General features: G+C 37.8%; 1 protein-coding gene across 1 annotated transcript; it reads right to left on the minus strand.

Moving 5' to 3' along the window:
• Positions 1-85: 85 nt before the first annotated feature.
• LOC127446865 (caveolae-associated protein 2-like) lies at positions 86-19,676 on the minus strand. Its single transcript, XM_051708158.1, has 2 exons — positions 18,944-19,676; positions 86-3,928 (listed from the first exon to the last, which is right to left on the minus strand). The coding sequence occupies exons 1-2, from the start codon at positions 19,475-19,477 to the stop codon at positions 3,047-3,049; spliced, it is 1,416 nt and encodes a 471-aa protein (XP_051564118.1). The 5' UTR covers positions 19,478-19,676; the 3' UTR covers positions 86-3,046.
• Positions 19,677-23,347: the final 3,671 nt, after the last annotated feature.

Below are 23,347 nucleotides of genomic sequence, written 5' to 3' on the forward strand. Positions count from 1 at the left end.
TGTGCTGGCTTTTCCCCAGAAATTTTGTAACATGCTTCCCACCAACATCTCCTAAACTACTACTCATCCAAGCCTTGAGACAGAGTGCTGCTAAATATTTTAATAAAAGTTCTAAAAATGTAACTTAGTCAACATTTGACCTCTTTTGTAGTTGTCAGTTATATCCCTTACAAAAGCTGTTACCATGATGCAGTGGTGATATCCAACCTGATCTCATTAGGGCTTTTCACATTCAACATCCTTAACCCTGGGTAAACTAAATCCTGGGTTATCTTGTATCATGTTTCACACTGTAAATCTGTAAACCCCAGGTTAATGTTCTTATTTCCATATTTGTGGTGTCAATAATAATGATTGGATGAATACATCTTGTGATGGACACGCAACCTATTAATGGAGATACTCTTCTGTGGAAATGTTGTCAAGCAAATCAGCTCTGTTTGTCTTTCATCTTCTGAAACATTCCACGAACACACAAAAGGAATACATGTTTCTTCCTGACCCGTTATCGCACTTGACATCACTGTTTGTCATTTTACTGGTTTCCCTTAGACGTTGAACGTAGGCAGCGCGTGACTTAAATTAGATAAGTACTGAGGCATTATATGATTAGTTGTGTGTTGCTTAACAACTTTCCATAACATTCTATCACCACCTCGTTTTACATTGTATAGACCATTTCAAGGACGTAAACAATAACAAAATAATAAGAATGCTATATTTTTATAACCCAGAACTGTCAAAATAAAATGACTAGCTTTTAGAGTCTAGCTGAAACAATAAAAGGGTGACAAATTAATTTTAAAAAGTACAATTGTAATTTTCTTTAATGTTGCACTTGCATGTGTAATAATACTAGCTGACATTGTTTGAAATTTCATGTCAACTACACATTTTTACACAAATTATTAACAAGTTGAAACCTAAACATTAAGCAGAATTACATGTATAACAATAAAACGCTTGTATCATTAAAAGGTGTAGTGTGTTATAGCTGTCTGAATGTAATCTGCCAGGTCCAGTTTACCTCAGTGGGTGTGGAGGTGACAGAAAAAACACCGTACTAGCATTTTCACATCAAGGGGTGCTGTAGACTCACACCATCAACACTTGGGGAAAAATACTTTCTGTGCTCCCACATGTAATCTATTTTGATCGACTCTTCTCAGTACACTCTAATACAAACAGGAAATTAGATGACAAAATTCTGTAGAGCGGAGCACGGAAAAGGGGCGGGGCTGAATAAGGTCAACACATTTTCTTGAAGAACACCAAACGTTTACCTGAAGTGACTTATCCAGATGTGTTATTAATACTGAGAGTCTAAGCGAGAGAAGTGATGAAAGGGTATCATAGTTTAGATGCTCACAATTATTTCCTCAGCGGCAAGGTTGGGGATATTGGATCACTCCTGTTGTAATCAATTAAGCTGTTCACGCTGCGAGCACGTGACTTGCAGACAAGGGTTTCTTTTTAATTATATATAAAAAAAGGTTCCTTGTTTGTCTCTTTCTTCTATGGTAGCTTCTATATTACTCCAGCTACTCTGAGAACTTGGCAGTGCTATACTGCAGATATTATTGACTTTTGTATGCCAAATTGCTTATTAGGTTCCTCATTTGTAAGTTGCTTTGGATAAAAGCATCTGCAACATGTCTGTAAAAGTAATGACTTGCGCAGCTTCATTCATTATAATGGGAGCGATATATAGTCACTTTTAGAGGTCGAAAAGAAATATACTGACTTAATTTGCCAGCTATCACTACATATCAAACTTACTATTAGTTGGCAAAAATGTAATTCCCATACCCAAGATAAGATGTGTGCTACAGTTAGTAGTTAGTACTATTAATTAATACTTAGTATAGTCAGTACTGCACGTATCCATACAGACCTCTTGTTTCACTGCAGCAGTTCATGCGTCCAATTGTGGTAGCTTTTTTTGGAAATCTAAACACTAATTTCCGTTTGTTCCAGGCATCAAGGGAGCATCCAGCCACTGAACAACATGGTCCAAATTTTAATAATGACATTCTATTACAATCGTATTAATGCTATTAATGTTAATTGTGTTAAAGTCACTATGAATAAAGCACTTCCTGCTGTTGTTTTGAATGAGTTTGACAATAAACCGAAAATTTTGAAGGAGCAATGACTTCACTTCCTTACACTGACAAATAGCCCTTGAAATGGTCTATACATTTGCCACTACAATGCGGGGTTAACGCTGCGCTGGAGCAGGGTTTCATAAACCCGGGTTAACAGCAATGCTAACCTCCTTTCAAAATGACAAGTGTGAAACGTTGCTTTACACAGGGGTTAAAAGCGGGGTTAAAACCCAGGGTTAACCGCAGTGTGGAAAGCCCTATTGTTGACCAGGTAGATGATTTCAGTTGGTAATTCCATGGTGCGATATATGTATATCCATGTTTCATATAATTACCATATTCATACACCATGGTATTTAGATGGTACTTCAAACAATACCATGGTATTACCATCATAGTAATGTCAAATAAATGGGAATAATACCATGGTACTTTTTTGTAAGAGATTGAATACTACAACTTATGTACATTGACAGAAGAGAGTCTGGACTCCAGGACAGATTGGCACACGCATTGTCTCTTCTACACACAAAGGGAAAAAAAAGTTTGTGAAAGAGAAAGTAAGAGTTCAGGCATTGTGGTTCAGACAATTTCAAGGTATTCGCTGGCTTCCACAGGAAAATGTTGTTATTTTGCTGTATCATTGTGATGACAGTGGTCTAGACTACTGTACTATTCTCTGGATCTTTGTATAGAATCTATTTAAACGGAATTTCCTCCAAAAAGAGCATTCTTAGTGTCTGAATTTAATACAATGGGTTATTGTTACATTATATTTTGGGTTAATTCAATGTTATTTCAGCATACATGCTATTTAACATTAAACAAGCTTGGGGACAAGATACCAGTGGCACAAGGGTAAACAGTAACTATGATTCCCAAAGTATCAGAAGTAGACTAAAGTCAAAGGGATAGAGATTAGAATACAACTAATAAATCTAAGAAGTTTGCTCAACAGTAGCTGCAGTTGATGTGGGTGCTGCAGAAGTATCTTCCGCAGGTCTTGGTTCTTTCTCCTTCACCTGCTTCTCCAACTCCTCCTCCTCCCCATTTTCCTCATTATCATCAGCATCATTATCTTCTCTCTTGACTTCCTTCTCAGCCAGTGTTGAAGAGGGACCATTCTCAAGATCTCCACCCCCCTCTGTAACAGACACCTCATCATCTGCGTTGCCTGGGGTGGAGGGAGTGTTATGGTCGTCTCCATTTGCTTTCCCTCCCGGGGAGTGTAAATCACCACGGGGCAGCTCACCATCAGGTCCCCCTATGGAGGGCACCTCGACTGGGCTGAGATTTCTGGGTGAGCTCTCAGGCTGCTGAGAGGAGTCAGCATCTCCATCTCGTACCTTCTTGACATTGAAGGTCATTGGAGAGACTTTGAAGGACGAGCTCTTAGAAGTGGGGCTCTTTGGGTGGTTCGGGGTGAAGCTTTTCTTGATCTTCTCACGTTGTTCTGGAGGCACAATCTTATTGATCTTCTTCTCGATGCTGCTTCGAGAGAAGGCCTTTTTCAGACTATCCACCTTCTTCAGACTGGAGCGCTTGAACTTGTCAGCACGAGAACGCTCAAGACGTTCACTTCCAAAGTCTGGGAGGCTCTCCTCATGCAGATCTGCCAGGGAATCTGTGCCAGCCTCTGCCAGGGGGCTTGATGCTCCCTTTTCCTCCTCCTCATCAGAGGAGAGGCTGATGGTCTGCAGGCCTTCGTCTTGGGAGCGGTTTAGTTCAGTAAGAAGAGTTGGTGCAGATGGAACCATCTCATCCTGAGAGGTGGCAATTCCATCTTTAGTGAGCAGAGTGGAGGGGATTTCAATGTCCTCCTAAAATTGGAGAAAAAGAAAATGTCTGTTTAGGAAAGACTGGAAGGTTGAACATGTAAAGACCTGCCTTTAATGCAATATGCAGATAGTTTGTTAAAATTCTACTACTAAAATGTTTGTTAAAATTCTACTTCTACTACTATTACTAAAATTCTACTTGTTTGATTCAGGATAAAATTTTTATTTGATATCACTGACTCAACCTGACTACATTAGGTTACACCAACAAGACACATTTTAAGGGTAAGATCAAGTTTCAATTGCAGGTTACCAAAAGATGTTTATGAAATAATACCTTTTAAAACTGTATATACTATGTGTGCAAGGCCATAACATGGTCTGTGTGTTCTGTCCTGGTTTTTTTTATTTTTTATTATTATTATTATTTTTTTTTATAGGCTGCTTTTTAATTTATTGCTTAGTCTGCTGAAAAACCTGTTTGTGGCATAACTAGCTATACACAAGACATGTGGAGGCATTGTCTTGGAGTTATTCCAACGAAAAAAGCTCTGATAACAAGAGGTTGAGTTTTTTCTTCCCACCAAAATCCCTTGAAATAGTTAAAAGTTATATGCAAAAAAAGGCATTCACAAGTTATAAGAAAACTATGTTGTTTTAAGCAACTCTGAATCTGACTATTTTCCCAAATTATTATTATTTTAATATATCATTTTATTTATTATATAAATTTTTTTTTGGGGTTGTATTGTGAATCTTAATAATTTTTTTCATTTAATCTTTGCCTATCATTGTTTGTTTACTAATTGATAATATAGTAATAATACTGTATAACCATCTTATGCATCAATAAGACTCATGCAGTCATAAACAGCAATAAACAAATAAAGTACCAAATATGCACTTTCCATCTCTCTCTCTCTCTCACTCCCTCACACACTCACTCACTCACTCACACACACACACACACACACACTCACTCACTCACTCACTCACTCACTCACTCACTCACTCACTCACACACACACACACACACACACACTCACTCACTCACTCACTCACTCACACACACTCACTCACTCACTCACACACACTCACTCACTCACTCACTCACTCACTCACTCACTCACTCACACACACACACACACACACACACACACACTCACTCACTCACTCACTCACTCACTCACTCACTCACTCACTCACTCACTCACTCACTCACTCACTCACACACACACACACACACACACACAGAGCTAAATATTCTCTTATCACCCACTTGTCCTCAACTCTCCCCTCACACATGCAAATCCATGAAATATAGCTTTGCTGCTAAGGCTACAGGAGTTACGAATTACACACTTAAGGAGTAAAATGTATATTTGGCCCTCGAGGATGGGTGGTTTTGCTCGCTCACCTGCTCCCTCCTAAGGGCACTCAGCACACTCCCAGTAATTCAGTCTAAACCCTATTTCTGTAAAAGAATCTAAATGACAGATTTATTATTGTTTGGCAATGTTTCTTATGAAACAAGTGCAATGCAGAAGAGATCTTCTGATGGTAGGTTATAGCAAATCAATGTCAGTGAAATCCATAACCAATAGAGTTAGAAAAATCATCATTACACCTTTGAACAAGGCACTTAACGTAAACTTTTTACAGAGGCTTTGTATATAGCCCTTTGTAAATACATTGTAAAACAGAATAATTTAATAATATAAAGGCAACCTGATCCCCATGCCCTGCCCTTGTGCACAAAACTCAGTGCCATGAACAAGATGTTAATCATTTGCAAATTCCAGTGAAAGTATTACATTTAATAAATAATACTTGTGTCATTCTGACTAATAGATGAAGAACTTTTCCAAATAATGCATGTTTCTTTGATTTGCAATGTGATAGATGTAAAACAACAACAAAAATCCATTGGGATGATACTTGTGCTCATCTTTGGGCACTTTGTTACTGTTACGGTTTTGAATAACCAGTTACGCCCTGAGGGCACAGATCCAGTCAAAGCCAGTGCTCACTCTGGGCTAACCAGTTTCTTCACAGGCACACGTACAGAGTAACACCCCTCAGGTTCAACGGTGAGATGGAAACTAGAGCTGGGAGTTGATTGAGTTCTTTTAGTTCTTGTATATAAATAGCAGCTTTTAATTTCTGACAGCCTGGTAAAATATGGCAGATTACACCGTTGGATTCTATTTCATCGTGAATTATAGCATGAAACTTAGGCTATACATTGATATTATCTTTTCAGTCAACAATACAATTCAGGAATGTATTTTACAACAGAAGACATTTAGTGTTTTAGATGAAATATTTACTGTAAATTAATTTCCAAAATATACTGACGATTCAGTTCAGATCTAATTAGTTTGTACTTCGAGGTTCTTGTCAGGTGAAAAGTGCATACATGTAACATCTCCACTAGGCAAGGAGATTTCATACAGTAGTAGTGACATAATTCAACCAACCATAATATCTAGTGAAACTGTTCACCACGTATACATTTAGAATTTTAATATGACCTGAAACCCAAAAGCAGGCAGTCTCTGTGTTTAGTTTATTTCACTCATTGGAATTCTTTGGTGAAGCTGTTGTTACTTCAGTCTTTAAAAGTCTTTTTTATTTTAACGTTCTGTATCACCCTTAACACTTGTTTCCCAGCCATGTGCCTAGCAACATGGTAATAAATCAAGACATATGCTAATCAGATTTCAACCTTTATCTAAATACACAATGGCTTGTGAGCCTCAGAGGAAGAGAAAGAGGAGGAGGACCTAAAGAGAGACAGAGAGGACTTTTGAAAACATAATGTCACATGCTGATACCCCTGGTTCAGTGTGTAATGGGAGCCTGGATAATTAATGCACCCCACTGGAGGCCTCCGGACTTTTTGGAGTGGAAACATTGAAATAGATGAGAGTGACTAGTGTGTGCGTGTGTGTGTGTCATTTAGCTTTGTAGGACCTGAACAGACAATGCAAGGGCAGGGTAAAGCACAGGAAAGAAACAAAGGAAAGACAAATATAAGAACAATGAGGAGGAGATCATTATAAAGAAAAGACACAAAGGAAGGATGTGTCACTGGTGGATGTTAGCACTATTGTGTTTGTTCATACTGAAGGGAAAAGGTTTTTGGGAGTAATCGAACCAAGATATAATGCAATATAAAATGACTGAAATGTAATAGAAAGAGACTAATAAACAGATTATATGTGTAGGTAAATGAAACGAAGATTTCTTATTAATCAGGCAGGAGCCAGGAGGACACCAAATATAATTAACATAACATATAGTTATTTTTGCTAATAGAAAAATGTTTGTCAAAGTTAGTTAGTGTGGAATGTTTTTCAAATGATACTACTACTAAATGAAGATTTATTCAGTATCTACCCATGAAACGTGGGTCTAATTCATTGTTTTGCAAGGCTGACTTATTTTTTAACAAAAGTTGAAGAGCCTTAATTTAATTAACTAACAACTCAGAATTAAATTCCATTTATTATTCTCCTGTTACATGTTCTCCAGATGAAAAACAGCTCACAAATGTGGACATTTATGTGTTAACAAGCATATAAATATCCAATATTCACAACACAGTTGTGCCTTATGGACAAACTATCAGCAGTCTACTCAGGTCTAGCTTCCTTTCTCCCTGTCTCTCCCTTAGTGTGGTATCTTCTCAATTCCCATGCAAATTCAATATTGCAAAAAGTCTTCATTATCTGCACATGCTTTGATTATCTGATTGTGGGTGTTTGGCAATGCATGTATGACTACATATCAAATTCGAAGCTCTTTCTTCTGAATTAACTCTATTCACATTAGTTACGCTGATTTACTCAACACGTGTGTGTGACTGGTATGAAGACAGAAAACATGTGATTTACAGCCTACATGTGATGCCCCATCAGACTTGGCAGGATTTTTGTGTAAATGCCATGAAATCCCAACACATGCACACACAAGACAAAAATGTGTTCGCTCATCCATTACCTGTTTATGATGTGTGAAAGAAGTTCAGAGAATCTTTGGCCTCACTCCAGGTGGACAGAATAAGTACCAAATGCCAACTGGCTTGAACACACAGTTCAGTGATATGCCGGGCAAAGCAATGTGCTATCAAAGCCTCCGATCTGCAGCATTGTGGTGAACACTATGGGAAAGTAAAACTTACAAGGCAATCTGTTGATATTCAACTGTTTGTGATCATAGCATAGAAGAGGTTTACTGCGCTGTTGAACTGGTTCACATTTAATCTCCAATTCTGACTTATAATTGTCTGAGCTGTGGAGAAGTGAGTACATAGAACTGTATGAGTAAGATTGCTGTCTTAAAGTGGGGTCTGATTGCATCTCTCACTCTCTCTCCTTCTCCCTCTCCCAAAGTCAGATTCAAGATGCTTCATTGTCTCTGCCTGTCTGGACATTTGAATTAATCATATAATTAGTCATGCTCCCTCAAGTATCATTTTTCTAATTAGACCATATTTATTTGAGTGTGTCTGAAAACACCTACAGGATGTGTGTCTGTGTGTGCGCACAATTTCATCTTCACAGTCTCATTTAACCCAGACTCCTCTCAAATAGTGGTTCCTTTAAACTTCAACACAGTAACATCATATGCATCTTTTTATCTTTTGAAGAGTTTGTCCATGAAAATGACAATTGTAAATAGTTATTTACTAGTAAGTATGTTCGTATAATTGAAAATAGAAGTTAGAGAAAAAGAGAATGGATGTGGCTTGGAGTTTGCAATTAATGTCTGCAAGACAAAACCTAGTTAACCTCAACAATCCCTCTAACCGTCTAACCCAAATCTAACCCCAATCTATCCCTATCCCCAGTCTAACTCTAACACTAAACCTAATCTGTACCTAACGCCAGACCAATCCCACTCTAACCCTAACACCAATCTAACTCTATCCCCAATATAATCCTAATTCCATTCTAACACTAATCTTAAATCTGAAGTGTGTAATTTCCGCACCACTCAATGAAATTGCAAAAATACATATATATTTTTTTAACAGTCTTCTGAATACACCCCTAGCTGCTGTTCATCGAACAAATAGACAGTCCCACCCCCAACTCATGCCATTGATTTGTCGTGTCAGGCTGGACCGGCCTTTCAAAACAAACAGTTTTTGAGAAGATTAACCTATGAATGGTTTACTTATAGTTGTATATTAAACTGGCATAGAAGAAAGTATTTTTACAACAACAACAAAAAAATCACACACTTTGTTATAATGCTTACTTCAGTCTAATTCTAACCCTAACACTAATCCTAATCTAGCTCTAAGAATATTCTAACCCTGAATTCAGTATAACATTAATTCTAATTTAATACTTACATCAAGCTAATCCTGACCTTGACCCTAACACTAAAGCCCAAAGTATACTTTGGTCAGATACGAATGCTGACCGTCCATGTACACGATGCGTGACACAAATTTCATCATCAGCAGAGTGCATGAGCACTGAATACGCACAGCCCGGTTTTTTCTAACCGCTCCTCTTTGAACGTGCAGAATGTGCATGCACCTGGAGTTATTTGCACTCATTAGTGGGTCCACAAGGTGGCAAAAGTCACACTTTGAGACGCTGCTGTCACGAAGAAGCGCTAGAAGATGTAATCGCCGCTAACATCAGGAAATGAAGGTAAAAACAACAACAGTTGATGTGCAATCCAAAAGTGTGTGTGTGAGGAGGTCTGGAGATACCTACATTTGTATAACTCGAGTCTGAAGGAATATAAAGATACACTATATTGCCAAAAGTATTCACTCACCTGCCTTTAGACGCATATGAACTTAAGTGACATCCCATTCTTAATCCATAGGGTTTAATATGACGTCGGCCCACCCTTTGCAGCTATAACAGCTTCAACTCTTCTGGGAAGGCTTTCCACAAGGTTTAGGAGTGTGTTTATGGGAATTTTTGACCATTCTTCCAGAAGCGCATTTATGGGGTCAGACACTGATGTTGGACGAGAAGGCCTGGCTCGCAGTCCTCGCTCTAATTCATCCCAAAGGTGCTCTATCGGGTTGAGGTCAGGACTCTGTGCAGGCCAGTCAAGTTCTTCCACACCAAACTCGCTCATCCATGTCTTTATGGACCTTGCTTTGTGCACTGGTGCGCAGTCATGTTGGAACAGGAAGGGGCCATCCCCAAACTGTTCCCACAAATTTGGGAGCATGGAATTGTCCAAAATCTCTTGGTATGCTGAAGCATTTAGAGTTCCTTTCACTGGAACTAAGGGGCCAAGCCCAGCTCCTGAAAAACAACCCCACACCATAATCCCCCCTCCACCAAACTTCACAGTTGGCACAATGCAGTCAGACAAGTACCGTACTCCTGGCAACCGCCAAACCCAGACTCGTCCATCAGATTACCAGATGGAGAAGCATGAGTCGTCACTCCAGAGAACGCGTCTCCACTGCTCTAGAGTCCAGTGGCGGCGCGCTTTACACCACTGCATCCGACGCTTTGCATTGCACTTGGTGATGTATGGCTTGGATGCAGCTGCTCGGCCATGGAAACCCATTCCTGAAGCTCTCTACGCACTGTTCTTGAACTAATCTGAAGGCCACATAAACTTTGGAGGTCTGTAGCGATTGACTCTGCAGAAAGTTGGCGACCTCTGCGCACTATGCGCCTCAGCATCCGCTGACCCCGCTCTGTCATTTTACGTGCCCTACCACTTCGTGGCTGAGTTGCTGTCATTCCCAATCGCTTCCACTTTGTTACAATACCACTGACAGTTGACTGTGGAATATTTAGTAGCGAGGAAATTTCACGACTGGACTTGTTGCACAGGTGGCATCCTACCACAGTTCCATGCTGGAATTCACTGAGCTCCTGAGAGTGGCCCATTCTTTCACAAATGTTTGTAGAAGCAGTCTGCATGCCTAGGTGCTTCATTTTATACACCTGTGGCCATGGAAGTGATTGGAACACCTGAATTCAATTATTTGGATGGGTGAGCGAATACTTTTGGCAATATAGTGTATCTTTATGGGTCTAAACTCCTGAAGAGAAAGTCCGGTGTCTCATAGCAGTCATAGCGCGCATGCACCAACCACCTGTGTCTGCGCACAGTTATATGGAGAATACTTTGACAGGCAGATGCTGAGCTTTTGCGTCAAAATGGAAGTATACCTAGGGCTTAATCCTAATCTGGCCCTAAACCCAATCTAGCCCTAACCATGATCCCCAGACACACTCTTATTGAGAAAGAACTGGAAACAGATAAAGGGGGTATGCCAAATGAATTGAGGGTAGGTGGCAAAAGTGTTTTTTGTTTTTTTAATAAGCAGGATTAAATGGGTACATTTTGATGAAATTGTATTATCATCTCCATTAAAACTGGTTTTTCACAAAAGCGAAAAGGTGAAACACCATAAAGAAAATGTCAAGAGTACATGTCTGCAAATTCTAGGCAAAGGGTGACTACTTTGAAGATGCTAAAATATAACACAGTTTTGATTTAATTTGAATTTTGTTTAGTCACAACATAATTCCCATTGTTCCATTTATGTTATTCCATAGTTTTGATTACTTTACTATTATTCTAAAATGTAAAAAAAAAAAAAATCATAATAAAAAAATTTGTGTTTCAAAACTTTTGACCAGTAGTGTATATATCCTTGTGAATTGTGAAGAATTTAAATGTAGTATCTATGAATGCTGCTAGCAGCTAGTGTGTTAGTTTAGATATATAGGGAGGAGTTGAGTTGTCAAGCCAGAAATCAAGCACAGAGGGCTGTAACATGCCCAAGCATAGGAGAGCACTCTCCCCCTTTTTCATATATCAGTTTGTTTTCCACTGTTCCCTTCTCACTTCACTCTATCTGTCATGTTTTCTGCTGTTTCCTCCCTCACTACAGTCCATTCTTCCCTGGCCTTAAAGTTATGTAATGCTTTGTTTTCAAATAGTTTTCTTTCTTTCTTTCTTTCTTTGTACTTGGTGCACTCCCTTTTACCCTGTAATCACTCATCCTCCATCCACCCACCCACCCAACTCTCTCTTTCTCTCAGATTTCTCTTGAGGTAAATCTTTGTTGGTTAAGGGTGGTGCTCAGGGAAATCTAAGAAGTCTCACTTAGTACAATGTTTAAAAATTAACATGAACGTAATTGGTGATATGCCAACAGCACTATATCCTGAACTTAAAGGAACAGTTCTCAGAATTTCTCAGCTCTGTGAATGGTGACCAGAATGGTGACCAGACATTTCAAGCTCCAAAAATCACATAAAGGCAGCATAAAAGTTATCCATAGGTCTGCAGTGGTTAAATATATGTCTTTAGAAGTGATATGATAGGTGTGGTTGAGAAACTAATAAATATTATACAGTTAGTTCTTTTTTTACTATAAATCTCCACTTTCACTTTTATTTTCACATTTTGAAAGTGAAAGTGGAGATTTATAGTAAAAACGGGATTTAAATATTGATCTGTTTCTCACTCAAAGTGATTGCATTGCTTCAGAAGACATGGATTAAACCACGGTATTTTTGGATCTACCAAGATCTGGCCACCATTCACTTGCATTGTATTGTCCTACAGAGCTGAAATATTCTTCTAAAAATCTTTGTTTGTGTTCTGCAGAAGAAAGTCATACACATCTGAGATGGCATGAGATGAGTAAATGATGAGAGAATTTAATTTTTGGGTGAACTATCCCTTTAACAAGACACGAGGATTAAGAAAATGTTACAGTTGACACGTTCAGCCTTAGAACACTCATGTCATCCGGGCATCAACAAAGAGATAAAACCAACACAATCCACAATCAAATTCACATGAATGTTCATTGTTGTTAAAACAAAATAAGATAAATGCATGCACTGCATTGAATGGATAGGAATCTTTAAGGAACTCATGCTTTTGTTTGATTAAAGAATGTGTTTTGTTGTGTAACCCAGTGGATTATTGTGCAAAATTAATAGCCTGAATGTTTTCTGATCATCAGAATCTGCTCTTCATTATAAAAATCTCCTTCACATAATGGGAGGGCCAGTAAACACACTGGCTTTTGGATCATTTCCCTTCTCAGCTCACCCCCAAAGACCTTTTTCTCACAATGCTCATTTGCACACCCATTTTTGATTATATATATATATATATATATATATATATATATATATATATATATATATATATATATATATTACATTCTATTGAAGATCTTTATGATTAAAAAACTATGAAACTAATGAAATGCAAAACTAAACAGCTGATGGACTGGTCAATCATACATCACATTGAGCCTGTTAACATGCACACCAATACACTGATAAATCCCAAAAATCAGCTTATTTAAAAAATCTGACAAAGCAAGAAAAGCAAAGCAAGTTTTTATATTAGATTTTATATAATAAAATTATTCTCTGCTTTTGACTTCATTTCGTGAAGAGGCATGAGCTCAACACTTATGTTCACTGGATATGCCGGTAAGAATGCTGGTAAAGATGTTTACATGCAACGTGAAATTGAGTTAATGGGTAAAAATTTAGATCAGTTTTTTCTTAAACCATTTGTGACCTTACACCGAAAAAGCAAATCCATTTAATGCATTTACATGAACTCACACATTGTTGGCTTATTACGCATAATCGGTGTAAAAACTTTAATGTAAACGCGCTCATTGTTTGGATCTGAGCAGCATTACATCATCTTAGTGAAGGCATTCCACTGCACCACTGGGCCAAAATAAACCCTGAAAAATGTTCAACAGGATTTCAGAGGGTGAACAAATGAGGGGAATCAAAGCAACTACAAAGGTGTAAGAAATGACAGTTGTCAAATGTTTTGTGAACACCCATTGCAAAGACATCTCAGCCAAAACGATCCATCCTTCAAAAAAACGTAGAAGTAATAAAATTAGTTTTACGACTATTCATAAAGGCCTCATGTTTGCCAAACTTGGCTTTGGTGAAGAAATTTAAGGTGTATGTTACTGTTTATGAGCACACAAAGCTTTTAGAAACTCTGCTAGACGACATGGAAAACATGCATACAGAACCAATATTTTTATCTGAGAAAGGTAAAAGCAGCTCATAATTGTTTTGGAATAGCATATTCCATGAGCAGTTGTCTGAACTGTTGCCTCCAAAAACATGAATGCATTTAATGGCCCTTTTACAAGTGCTGGCAACCACAAACACACAAAGGCCTAAGTTAGTGCAGCGAAGAGCCCCAGCACGTTGAGCCACATTTTTCAAGATTCTACACTGAGGTATTTTTGTGGACACAGAAAGAGCAATGATGCATTAAATGTAAACAAACAGGGGCCTAAATGGGCAGTAATTACCAAAGATCATTAGTGCTTGTTAAGGGAAATGAGGCAGTTGACCAGGCTGTCTCTCTCCCACACACACACATTTTCAGTGCCAAACTCAGTGTGCTTACCACGTTTCTTTCTTTCTATACAAGCCCTTGTATTTTCAAACCACACCTTTCATCTCAAAATGCTCTTGCACAGTGCACAGAAAGTTTATAATTACTGCACAGGTTGGGTGAGCAGCATTAGATGCCTCAGCCAAAAACAAAAATAAAACAAAAAAGAAAAAAATGCAAAAAAGAAAGTGCACAACTAAAAAGAAATGGTGATCTTATTCTTCCAAAGCAAACATTTGAGACCAAACAGTTCTGTGACAGTTCTCCCTCATGTTTGTATTCCTTATTTACTTAAAATGTCAGTAGAGTGTCAAAGGGGCGGCCACTCTACAGTACAATGCACCATTGTTTTCTTGGCATATAATATATGTTCAGGGACATCACTTTCCATGAACAAAGAAAGAAAACAGAAAAATGAAGAGATGGAAAGACAAAACAGAGGAAAGAAAAGTGTCTTGGCTGAAAAGAGTACATCAATTAATTACAGATCATTGTATTGCTCTTTAAGTTACGAAATGTGCAACAAATGTGAAACATCACCTGCAGCTATAATGCCAGACAAGTGACTTTCAATGTCCCATCAGAATAAGGGAAAGTACATACTCTCTGTCTTTAAGGTGCTTTACCACGTCAAAGTGTTCCACCAAAATATTCTACATCTACAACAACTGAACAAACTAGTTCAGAGGCAGAAAACACTCAAGTATTTATTAGTAATTTAAGACACACACGCATACCTCTCTGGGACTTACTAAATAGGTGTGTATGTCTGTGAATAGACGGATATGCACTTGTCCCTCAGTACACTAACACTAACAACATGAGTACAACATTTACCGTTAAAATAGCATAAACCAGCATAAACACTGGTTGGAAGGGAGGAACCTTTGCGATGTGTCTGCCCATTACACTGATGTACTCTTAACAACACACAGCAATGATTCAGTGTCAGTGATAAAGTGATGGGGAAAAGATCTCAACACTATTTGTTGTACAAAACAAGCCTAGATGAAACTTGTGACAGAAATCAAGTATTTTTCAGCCTAAATATGACGCATTTGAATTGCCACAGAAGCACATTAAGTCTTAACTATCACCATAATGCAGAATGAGACATTTTTGTCTGCAAGTGCTTTTCATGTGGAGTTCAAAGCTGTGCTTGATGCTGACGTTGATGCTCTGATGCGAATCATGAACGCAGCATCATGATTGCTGTAACAAAGCAGTCTGCAGGCTGATTAATATTGTGGAGGATGAGAGTTTATGAGATTTAATGCCTATTGCAATGAATATGCAACCTATGGGAAGACTAGTTCTTTCAATTAGTCAAACTCCCACTTAGACTTTGGGAAACATTTAATGTTACTTGAATTGGTGCTATTTTAGTGCATTCCTATCTTTATACTGTGGAATACTTTGTTTGGAAAATGTTCATAAAACATAATATTGTTACATATTGTTTTGTTACATTTGTTTCCTAAGAAGGAAATAAGTCCATTTTGACAGAAAAAGAAGTATATTTAGACTCAAATTTCAGCACTTTTAAAATCTGTGATTAATCACGATTAACTACGAAAAATTCTGCAATTAATTGCGATAAACATTTTTAATCAACTGACAGCACCTTTGTTTTTTTTTTGTTTTTTTGTTTTTTTAAATGCTAAAAGTTTTTTTTTAGGGCAACACAGTCTCTTGACAGCCTGTAATATTTTTATGAGTTGGCAAAATCGTGAAATATTGTATAACTTATACAAAAAGTTATATGTTAAGTTATAAGTTTTATTCCAATTGAGATCCAACCAACAAACTAAATTTCAAATCAATTCAACATAGGCATCACATTTTAGCGAGCCTCCTATCCAACACTTTATTTTGTGAAAGTAAAACCAGTGAAATTTTTTTTTACTGATTCTATATTGATTTATGCAATACAAATGAATAATGTATGCCAGTAACTTGTAATACGCTTCCCTCGTCTCGTTCCAAACCCTGATGTTTTCTGTATACCATGGTACACTGAAGTTATTCTCCTTTTAAAATTATGGATAGGTTTAGGTAAGGAGTTAGACTTTATGGTTAGGTTTATGTTTGGGTTTGTGTTAAACGTATAAAAAATCGTAATAACATTGTTTGTTGGTTTGTTTATTTTTCTCCTTTGGAGGAAAAAATCATATGTTTTTTGTACGAGCCAGCTTTAACTACTACTTATGATTTCACCACCTTATACTATTATTACAACTTATAATGAGACCGGGTTGGTTAGTGTTAGTTTACAGTAATTATAATTAGCTTTAAGCTTAGCTTTTAATTCTATGGTTTGTCCCCATTTAAACAGCTGAGTAAATGTATGTGTTTTTGTCTAGCAAAACTCCTTTTCAACTTACAACATGTTCCTAAATTGCAGACATTAGAATCTACTGCAACCTTCTTCAGTCTTTAATAGACTGAAAACAGGCAACATATCACTTTAGAAACTCACCTGCTGCCAGTGATTTAAAATGGAATGTTTAAGAGTCAGAATGAGCCTCACCCATTTACCCTCTTTGTTCTACCCCACGGCCCTCCACTCTGACAGCTGGATTAGTCAAGAGTCATCGCTCCAGTAATAGACTCTCTCTACACTGATGGAGTACTCCTATAAAAGTCGTTAAGCAATTTCCCGAAAAAATCCTTAAAAACCGGGGCCTGATTTCCCTTTGAGCCTTTAGCAATGTAATTATTTTTATTTAATGCGCTGAAGATTAGTCCAGCAATCTGCTAACCTCAGCCTGTTTTAGAAAACACTGATAAAGAATTAAGTATTTTGAACAACCCCACCACCACCACCACCAAAAACAACAACAACAACACTGTATTGGAGACCCATAGTGGCTCAATAACCATTAACTCCTAGCAATTGCCTTGATACAGATGTCTTCTTAAGGGAAATGAATGCATTTGAGCAATTTTCTGCTAGTTACTGCCTTAAATTCACTTCAGTCATGACAACTTTCGGAAAGATTTAGCATGTTAATGTGGGTGTGACTTATTGATAGGACATTGGTTTTGGCGGACTAGATCTGCTACACTTCTGCTGCTGCAAAGCAAGTAGAGACTTGCTGCTGCTAGAACATTCACAGACATGAGTTTAGCATGTATGACATGCTGATGCACAATTAGACATTAATACAATCTCCATGTTGCAGATCTAGACCTGTGGGGCTGGGCAGGAGGAAGGTTTCAGAGAAATCTCTCACAGCGCACTGCAATAAAACCGGCTACTTGCAAACTGAGAAAATGTAAATGTTAGGCAAAGAGAGAGTAGGCAAGTTCATTGGCTATCCGATTACATGTCAAAGAACCTAGCTTACATCATGTGAGCCGACTGTCTTAACATATCACATGTGAGTGAGCTGAATGGCTAACAGATAAAAAGTTCAAAGAACCTATCACCTTGCGCCATGCAGAGTTTCATGCCTGAACGTAGTCATTTATTACGAGTAATCAGGTTTTGACGTGATGTGGATCAGGATAATAAGAGTTTTAAAGGAATTATGCCTGATGAAAAGTCTGGTGTTTTCATATCTATTCAGTTTTAAATGCTCTCTTTGACATTTGGCACATGGTGTTGAATAACATTAGCCTCAGGAAACCTCTCAAATAATTTTTTTAATAAGAAATGCCTCTACCTGCTACTACAAGTTAAAGATCATTGTCCCAGCATGTTGAGCTGCATGTGGCTCTCTCCAGGGCAATCAGATAAGAATACTATTCTAAAAAGCATGTGCCTCAGCTGCTTAAATCAATATGACACACCCTTTAGATTAACCAACCAGCATAAAGTTTAATTGTGCTTCCTGAGATGGCATAAAATGGCATTTACTAAACATACAAAACACCTCCCTTTAGGATCGTAGATCAGAGCAAATAAACTAAAGCAGGTTTAGCCAGAACACCTGACTTTACAATCTCAGTTTGTTTTAAATTTATTTGTGAGAATAGCCAATTGTAATCGAAATGATTTGTGGACATTATCATAAGAAAGATTGAAAAATGTGAGAAATTTGCAGAGACATGTTCCTTTACCTTGCATATCATTACAAACTCAAAATTGCACTTTTACATGCAGGCATTCCTCTGTACAGACTTTAAACATTCCACTCCAGCTGAAGCCACAGGGAGAATTCCCATGCACTTGTTTAGTTTCATTCAAGATACACTGCCACATACTGCACACATGTCCTGTCACACAACACTTAGACCCCCCCAAAACCACCCAAATTTGACTCTTTCTGCTGAGATTTTGCACATCACAAATGTGCAAAAATCCCAAATTTGATAATTAATTCTTTTAAGAGGTGGAATTTCAAAATGTAAAATGATTTTAAGATTTTGCTCATTCAAATCTCAAATTTGAGGCATTAATTTCTCTAAAGGATCTATAAAATGCATGTGAGGTTCAATTTCAAAATGTAAAATTCTTGTAAATAATATTAAAACTTAGCAAGGACTTCTAACCTTAACTAAACTGTTGCTTTCTTACGAAAGTCAGAATAATGTATTTTTAGCTAGATGAAGGACAAATATTTGTAATTTTATTTAAGCTTCCTCAAGTGTAGATAGACCTAATTTTTCCATCTCTTCTGCTTTGCTTTGTCCACTTACCTGAAAGATGAGCACTTTAAAGTGGTTCCTCTTCAGCAGATGGGCGTGGTTGGCCTCCAGACGTTTCACTTGGCTGCTCTGTCTATCCAGACGTTCCCTCACCTCCTTCACATTGTTGCCTGTCTTGCGTGAGCGCTCCAGCAGCTTGGCCACACTGTTGGCTGTGGACATGTGGCTCTTGGTGAGCCGGGTAACATCGCCCTGCACCACCCTGACTGCACCCTCTAGCTCAGCCTGTTTCTTCTCCATCCTCTGCTGGTTCTCTTGCACCGACTCGATCATCACCACCAACTTGTCAAGCAGAGCCACCACCGTGATGGCGCTGATCTGGCCCCCAGAAGCCGTGGGGCTGGTGGGGGATTTAGAGCCCAGGCGGGTGAGCGTGTGGACGGGAGAAGAGGGTGTCGAGCTGGTACTGAAGCTCGGGATGAGGAGATCCTGAGCATCTATGGCTGGAGCTGGTGGTGTTGGGCTGCTCTCCTCCCTGGGTAGGGTGGCTGTGCTTCGCTCAGCATGAGAGGAATCTTCACCCATCCTGGAGTCAGTGCTGGTGTGTAAATAGGATTCTGCAGGAAAAGAGTTTTGAACGGTGTGGTTGGATTGAGTGACACACACACACTCTCACAGACACACTCTCCTGCCTTGTGCGCCTCTCTAAAAACAACATTCCCAACACTCCTCTTACACCCAACTCATCACACACCCAGGGGAGGGGCCTGGTTGCTGTGGTAGTTGGCCCAGCCCATCAGAGTAATGTGAGCAAAGAGTGTCAGGTGTGTATGTGTGTGAAAGTGTGCCAGTGCATGCTGCACAATATTAACAGGTATATTTGAATGAAATGTAAATATTGGTTTTTATTTCGAAATTATGGATGCTTTTGATAGTGTTTGTTTGCTATTTGTATGGAACAATTCCATAAAACGTGTATGGCAGACCCTAACCACACAGAGAGTGAAAATATTTGTGTGTTTCTGTGAAGGAATGCGAGTAGACTATGACTATGTTGTGTTTGTGTACACCCACCCAAATGTCAGAATATATATTCTTGATGAATCTCCTCTCCTAAGCTGTCCCTCAGACTTGGGAAATGGGGAAATCAGCGGTTAAACAGTGAACTCAGGCCATCTGTACCCATGGCATCTTGCCAGACAACACACAAACACACACACAAACTTGTATATATGGTTTACAAGGACTCTCCATAGATGTAATGGTTTTTATACTGCTCAAACTATATATTCTATCCCCTAACCTAACCATCACAGAAACGTTGTGGCATTTTACAATCAATTTTCCAGTTGAGGATGTCTTGAAATGCCCCAAAAGGGACTTTTTGTTAGATTTAGCTAACTTTTGGGGACAATTCTGTCCCTAAACTATAGTAAGGTATGTACACACGAACTGCTTGCATGCAATATTTTGCATGAACCCTATTTAAAGGTGCACTCAGTAACTTTTGTCTTTGTGTCATCTTGGACTTACACTGACACCTAGCGGTTTGGATGCAGCATCATATAAAATCAATAGTTTTCAGTTTCAGATGCCAATGTAGAAATGTATTATTCACAGTCAGCCATGATAACATAAATCAATGAGTGAAAGTGTCAAATAACAGGACAGTTACTGAGATTAAGCAAGTAGTATTCAGCAGGTCATGTGATTCTAACATGGCAGCTCCCATGTGTGGACCCTCTCCATGTAACAACAGTAAATATCGTATATAGGTCATTCCTACAATTCGTGACATTCTGGCTTTGAAACTTCTGAAAAATAAAACATTATTTTACAAGTATCTTTATATCTTATCATTACAGGGATATGTTAAAGATTGTATTAGTCATACTGGTCAACCTAAATGACTAAAAACAATTCAGATGTCCATCCAGCTAAATGGGCAGCAACAGGGTGGACAATAACAGGGTGGACATTCAGTGGATAAATGATCCAATACATGGCCTATGATTGATATCTTGGAAACATATTTGTAAACTAATATTTATGATTTTATTTCTGTTAGCGTAAGTATTGTATATTGAAGTTTTAAAATTACAGTAATTTCCCACATATTTTCCCAATGTTATGCTTGACAAAATATGACTAAAACCACAAAATAAAGGACAACATGAATAAAACAAAAAAGTTACAAACTTCAAATAACTCAAAAATATTTTGCAGAATGGCTGATGTCCAACTCCAGTGTGTGTGATGTAATTTCCTAACATATATCTTCAATGAAAGGTCATGGTATCATGACATAACAGGCTGCGCAATAAATCAAGGGGCACACAAAAAAACCTCCACTACCAGTGTTACAATTAAGCATTTACCACAAATCAATACATGTTAGTGAAAGAATGTAACACTAAACTCTTAAATGTACATAGGGGGAAAAATAGAAATCCAATGATTTAGCATTTATTTTTGTAAAAGATATTTGACATACAGTTTTTGAGACACGAGGAAGTGACACAGTGCAACAGAAAATGATTTAAATTATTTAAAATTTAGCTTTCAAGCCCACAGAAGTGTGTAACATTATAAATAGTCTTTATTCTTTTTTAACAAGCCTATCAAAATTGTAATTGGGTGAAATTAAACAATATAAATACTACATACACTTGTAATGGGGACTTAAATGTCAAAGAACTGTAGGAATGACCCATATTTACAGAAGTTCCTGCGAGAGACACTGCTTTACATTGAAAAACAGCACAGATGGACGCAAAAACGTGTTCAGTGTGAACGTCCCCTACTAAGCTTAAAATGAAAAATGCTTTAATACAACGACCAGGAAGAAGAGAGAAAGGAATAGGTGCGTTTACTGTTGTTTAAAATCCCAGTGGTGGGAAACAATTAACATATATGTTTGGGTGTGTGACGCTAAAATACGGGGCACACGGCATCGCGTATGGATTTTACACGGAACACAGTTTTACCCCTCAATTGGGGGACGATTCCTTATTTTAGGGGACGTTTGGCAACATATATTTAGCTAATTAATTGTACCTGATACTGCTTCAGCGTGAGGGTCTCTCTCTCTCTCTCTCCACTCACTGACGGCGGTGGCAACGGTTGTCAAGGGCAGGGAATGTTAAATTTCAAGCGACAATGCACCAATTACAACAAAAAATCGCCAGTTTCACAAAACAGCACTGAATACATTTACAGGGAAACTAACACAACGGTAGATTATGGGTTTCTGATGCAGCAAAACAAGTGGGTATACCGAGGGTATTGATCCTTAGAAGTCGTTATACACAAACAGCCCTGGGGAAAAAAGCATACGGCGTATACTTGCGTATACATCACTAGTGCACATACACACAGAAAAACAATGCTAATGTTTCCTGTTGTTGTTGTTTGGTGGGGTAAGTGCATTCTCCTGTCATGTTCTCAGATTATTAAAAAAACAAAAAAAAAAAAAAAACATCTCCCAAGCAACCCCACATCCACACATGGACATCCGTACAAACAAATGACTCCATGCTGTCATACAAATAGACACACTGCCCTACAAAGTAATCTGGACTGTGTGCAAGATGGTGATTGAATTATATATGAGTCACACAGGTTAAATAAAATTTACAAACTTGCAGACATGTAATACATAATCAGGCTTATAAAGTGTAGGATGGCCTGACCTCTGCAGGTAGAAAGTACTTACTGCAATAAATAATAATAATAATAATAATAATAATAATAATAATAACAATAATAATAATAATAATAATTATATATACTATATATATATATATATATATATATATATATATATATATATATATATATATATATATATGCAGCTAAGACACAAATCATACAATGATTCAGAAATCAAAATTTGGTGGAATAACCCTGATTTTCAGTCACAGCTTTCATGCATCTTGGCATGCTCTTTCACATTGCTGTTGGGTGACTTTATGCCACTCCTGGCACAAAAATGCAAGCAGCTCGACTTTGTTTGATGGCTTGTGGCCATCCATCCTCCTTTTGATCACATTCCAGAGGTTTTCAATGAGGTTCAGGTCTGGAGATTGGGTTACCATGACAGCTAAAACATTAGTATTGTGTTGTTTAAAAATGAATATGAACTTGTTTTCTTTGCATTATTCGAGGTCTGGAAACACTGCATCTTTTTTGTTATTTTGACCAGTTGTCATTTTCTGCAAATAAATGCTCTATATGACATTATTTTTATTTGAAATTTGGGAGAAATGTTGTCAGTACTTTATAGAATAAAACAAAAATGTTAATTATACTCAAACACATACCTATAAATAGTAAATTCAGAGAAACTGATAATTTTGCAGTGGTCTCTTAATTTTTTTCCAGAGCTATATATATATATATATATATATATATATATATATATATATATATATATATATATATATATATATATAG

This window comes from Myxocyprinus asiaticus, chromosome 10 (genome assembly GCF_019703515.2).
Source record: "Myxocyprinus asiaticus isolate MX2 ecotype Aquarium Trade chromosome 10, UBuf_Myxa_2, whole genome shotgun sequence".
Lineage (NCBI taxonomy): Eukaryota > Metazoa > Chordata > Actinopteri > Cypriniformes > Catostomidae > Myxocyprinus > Myxocyprinus asiaticus.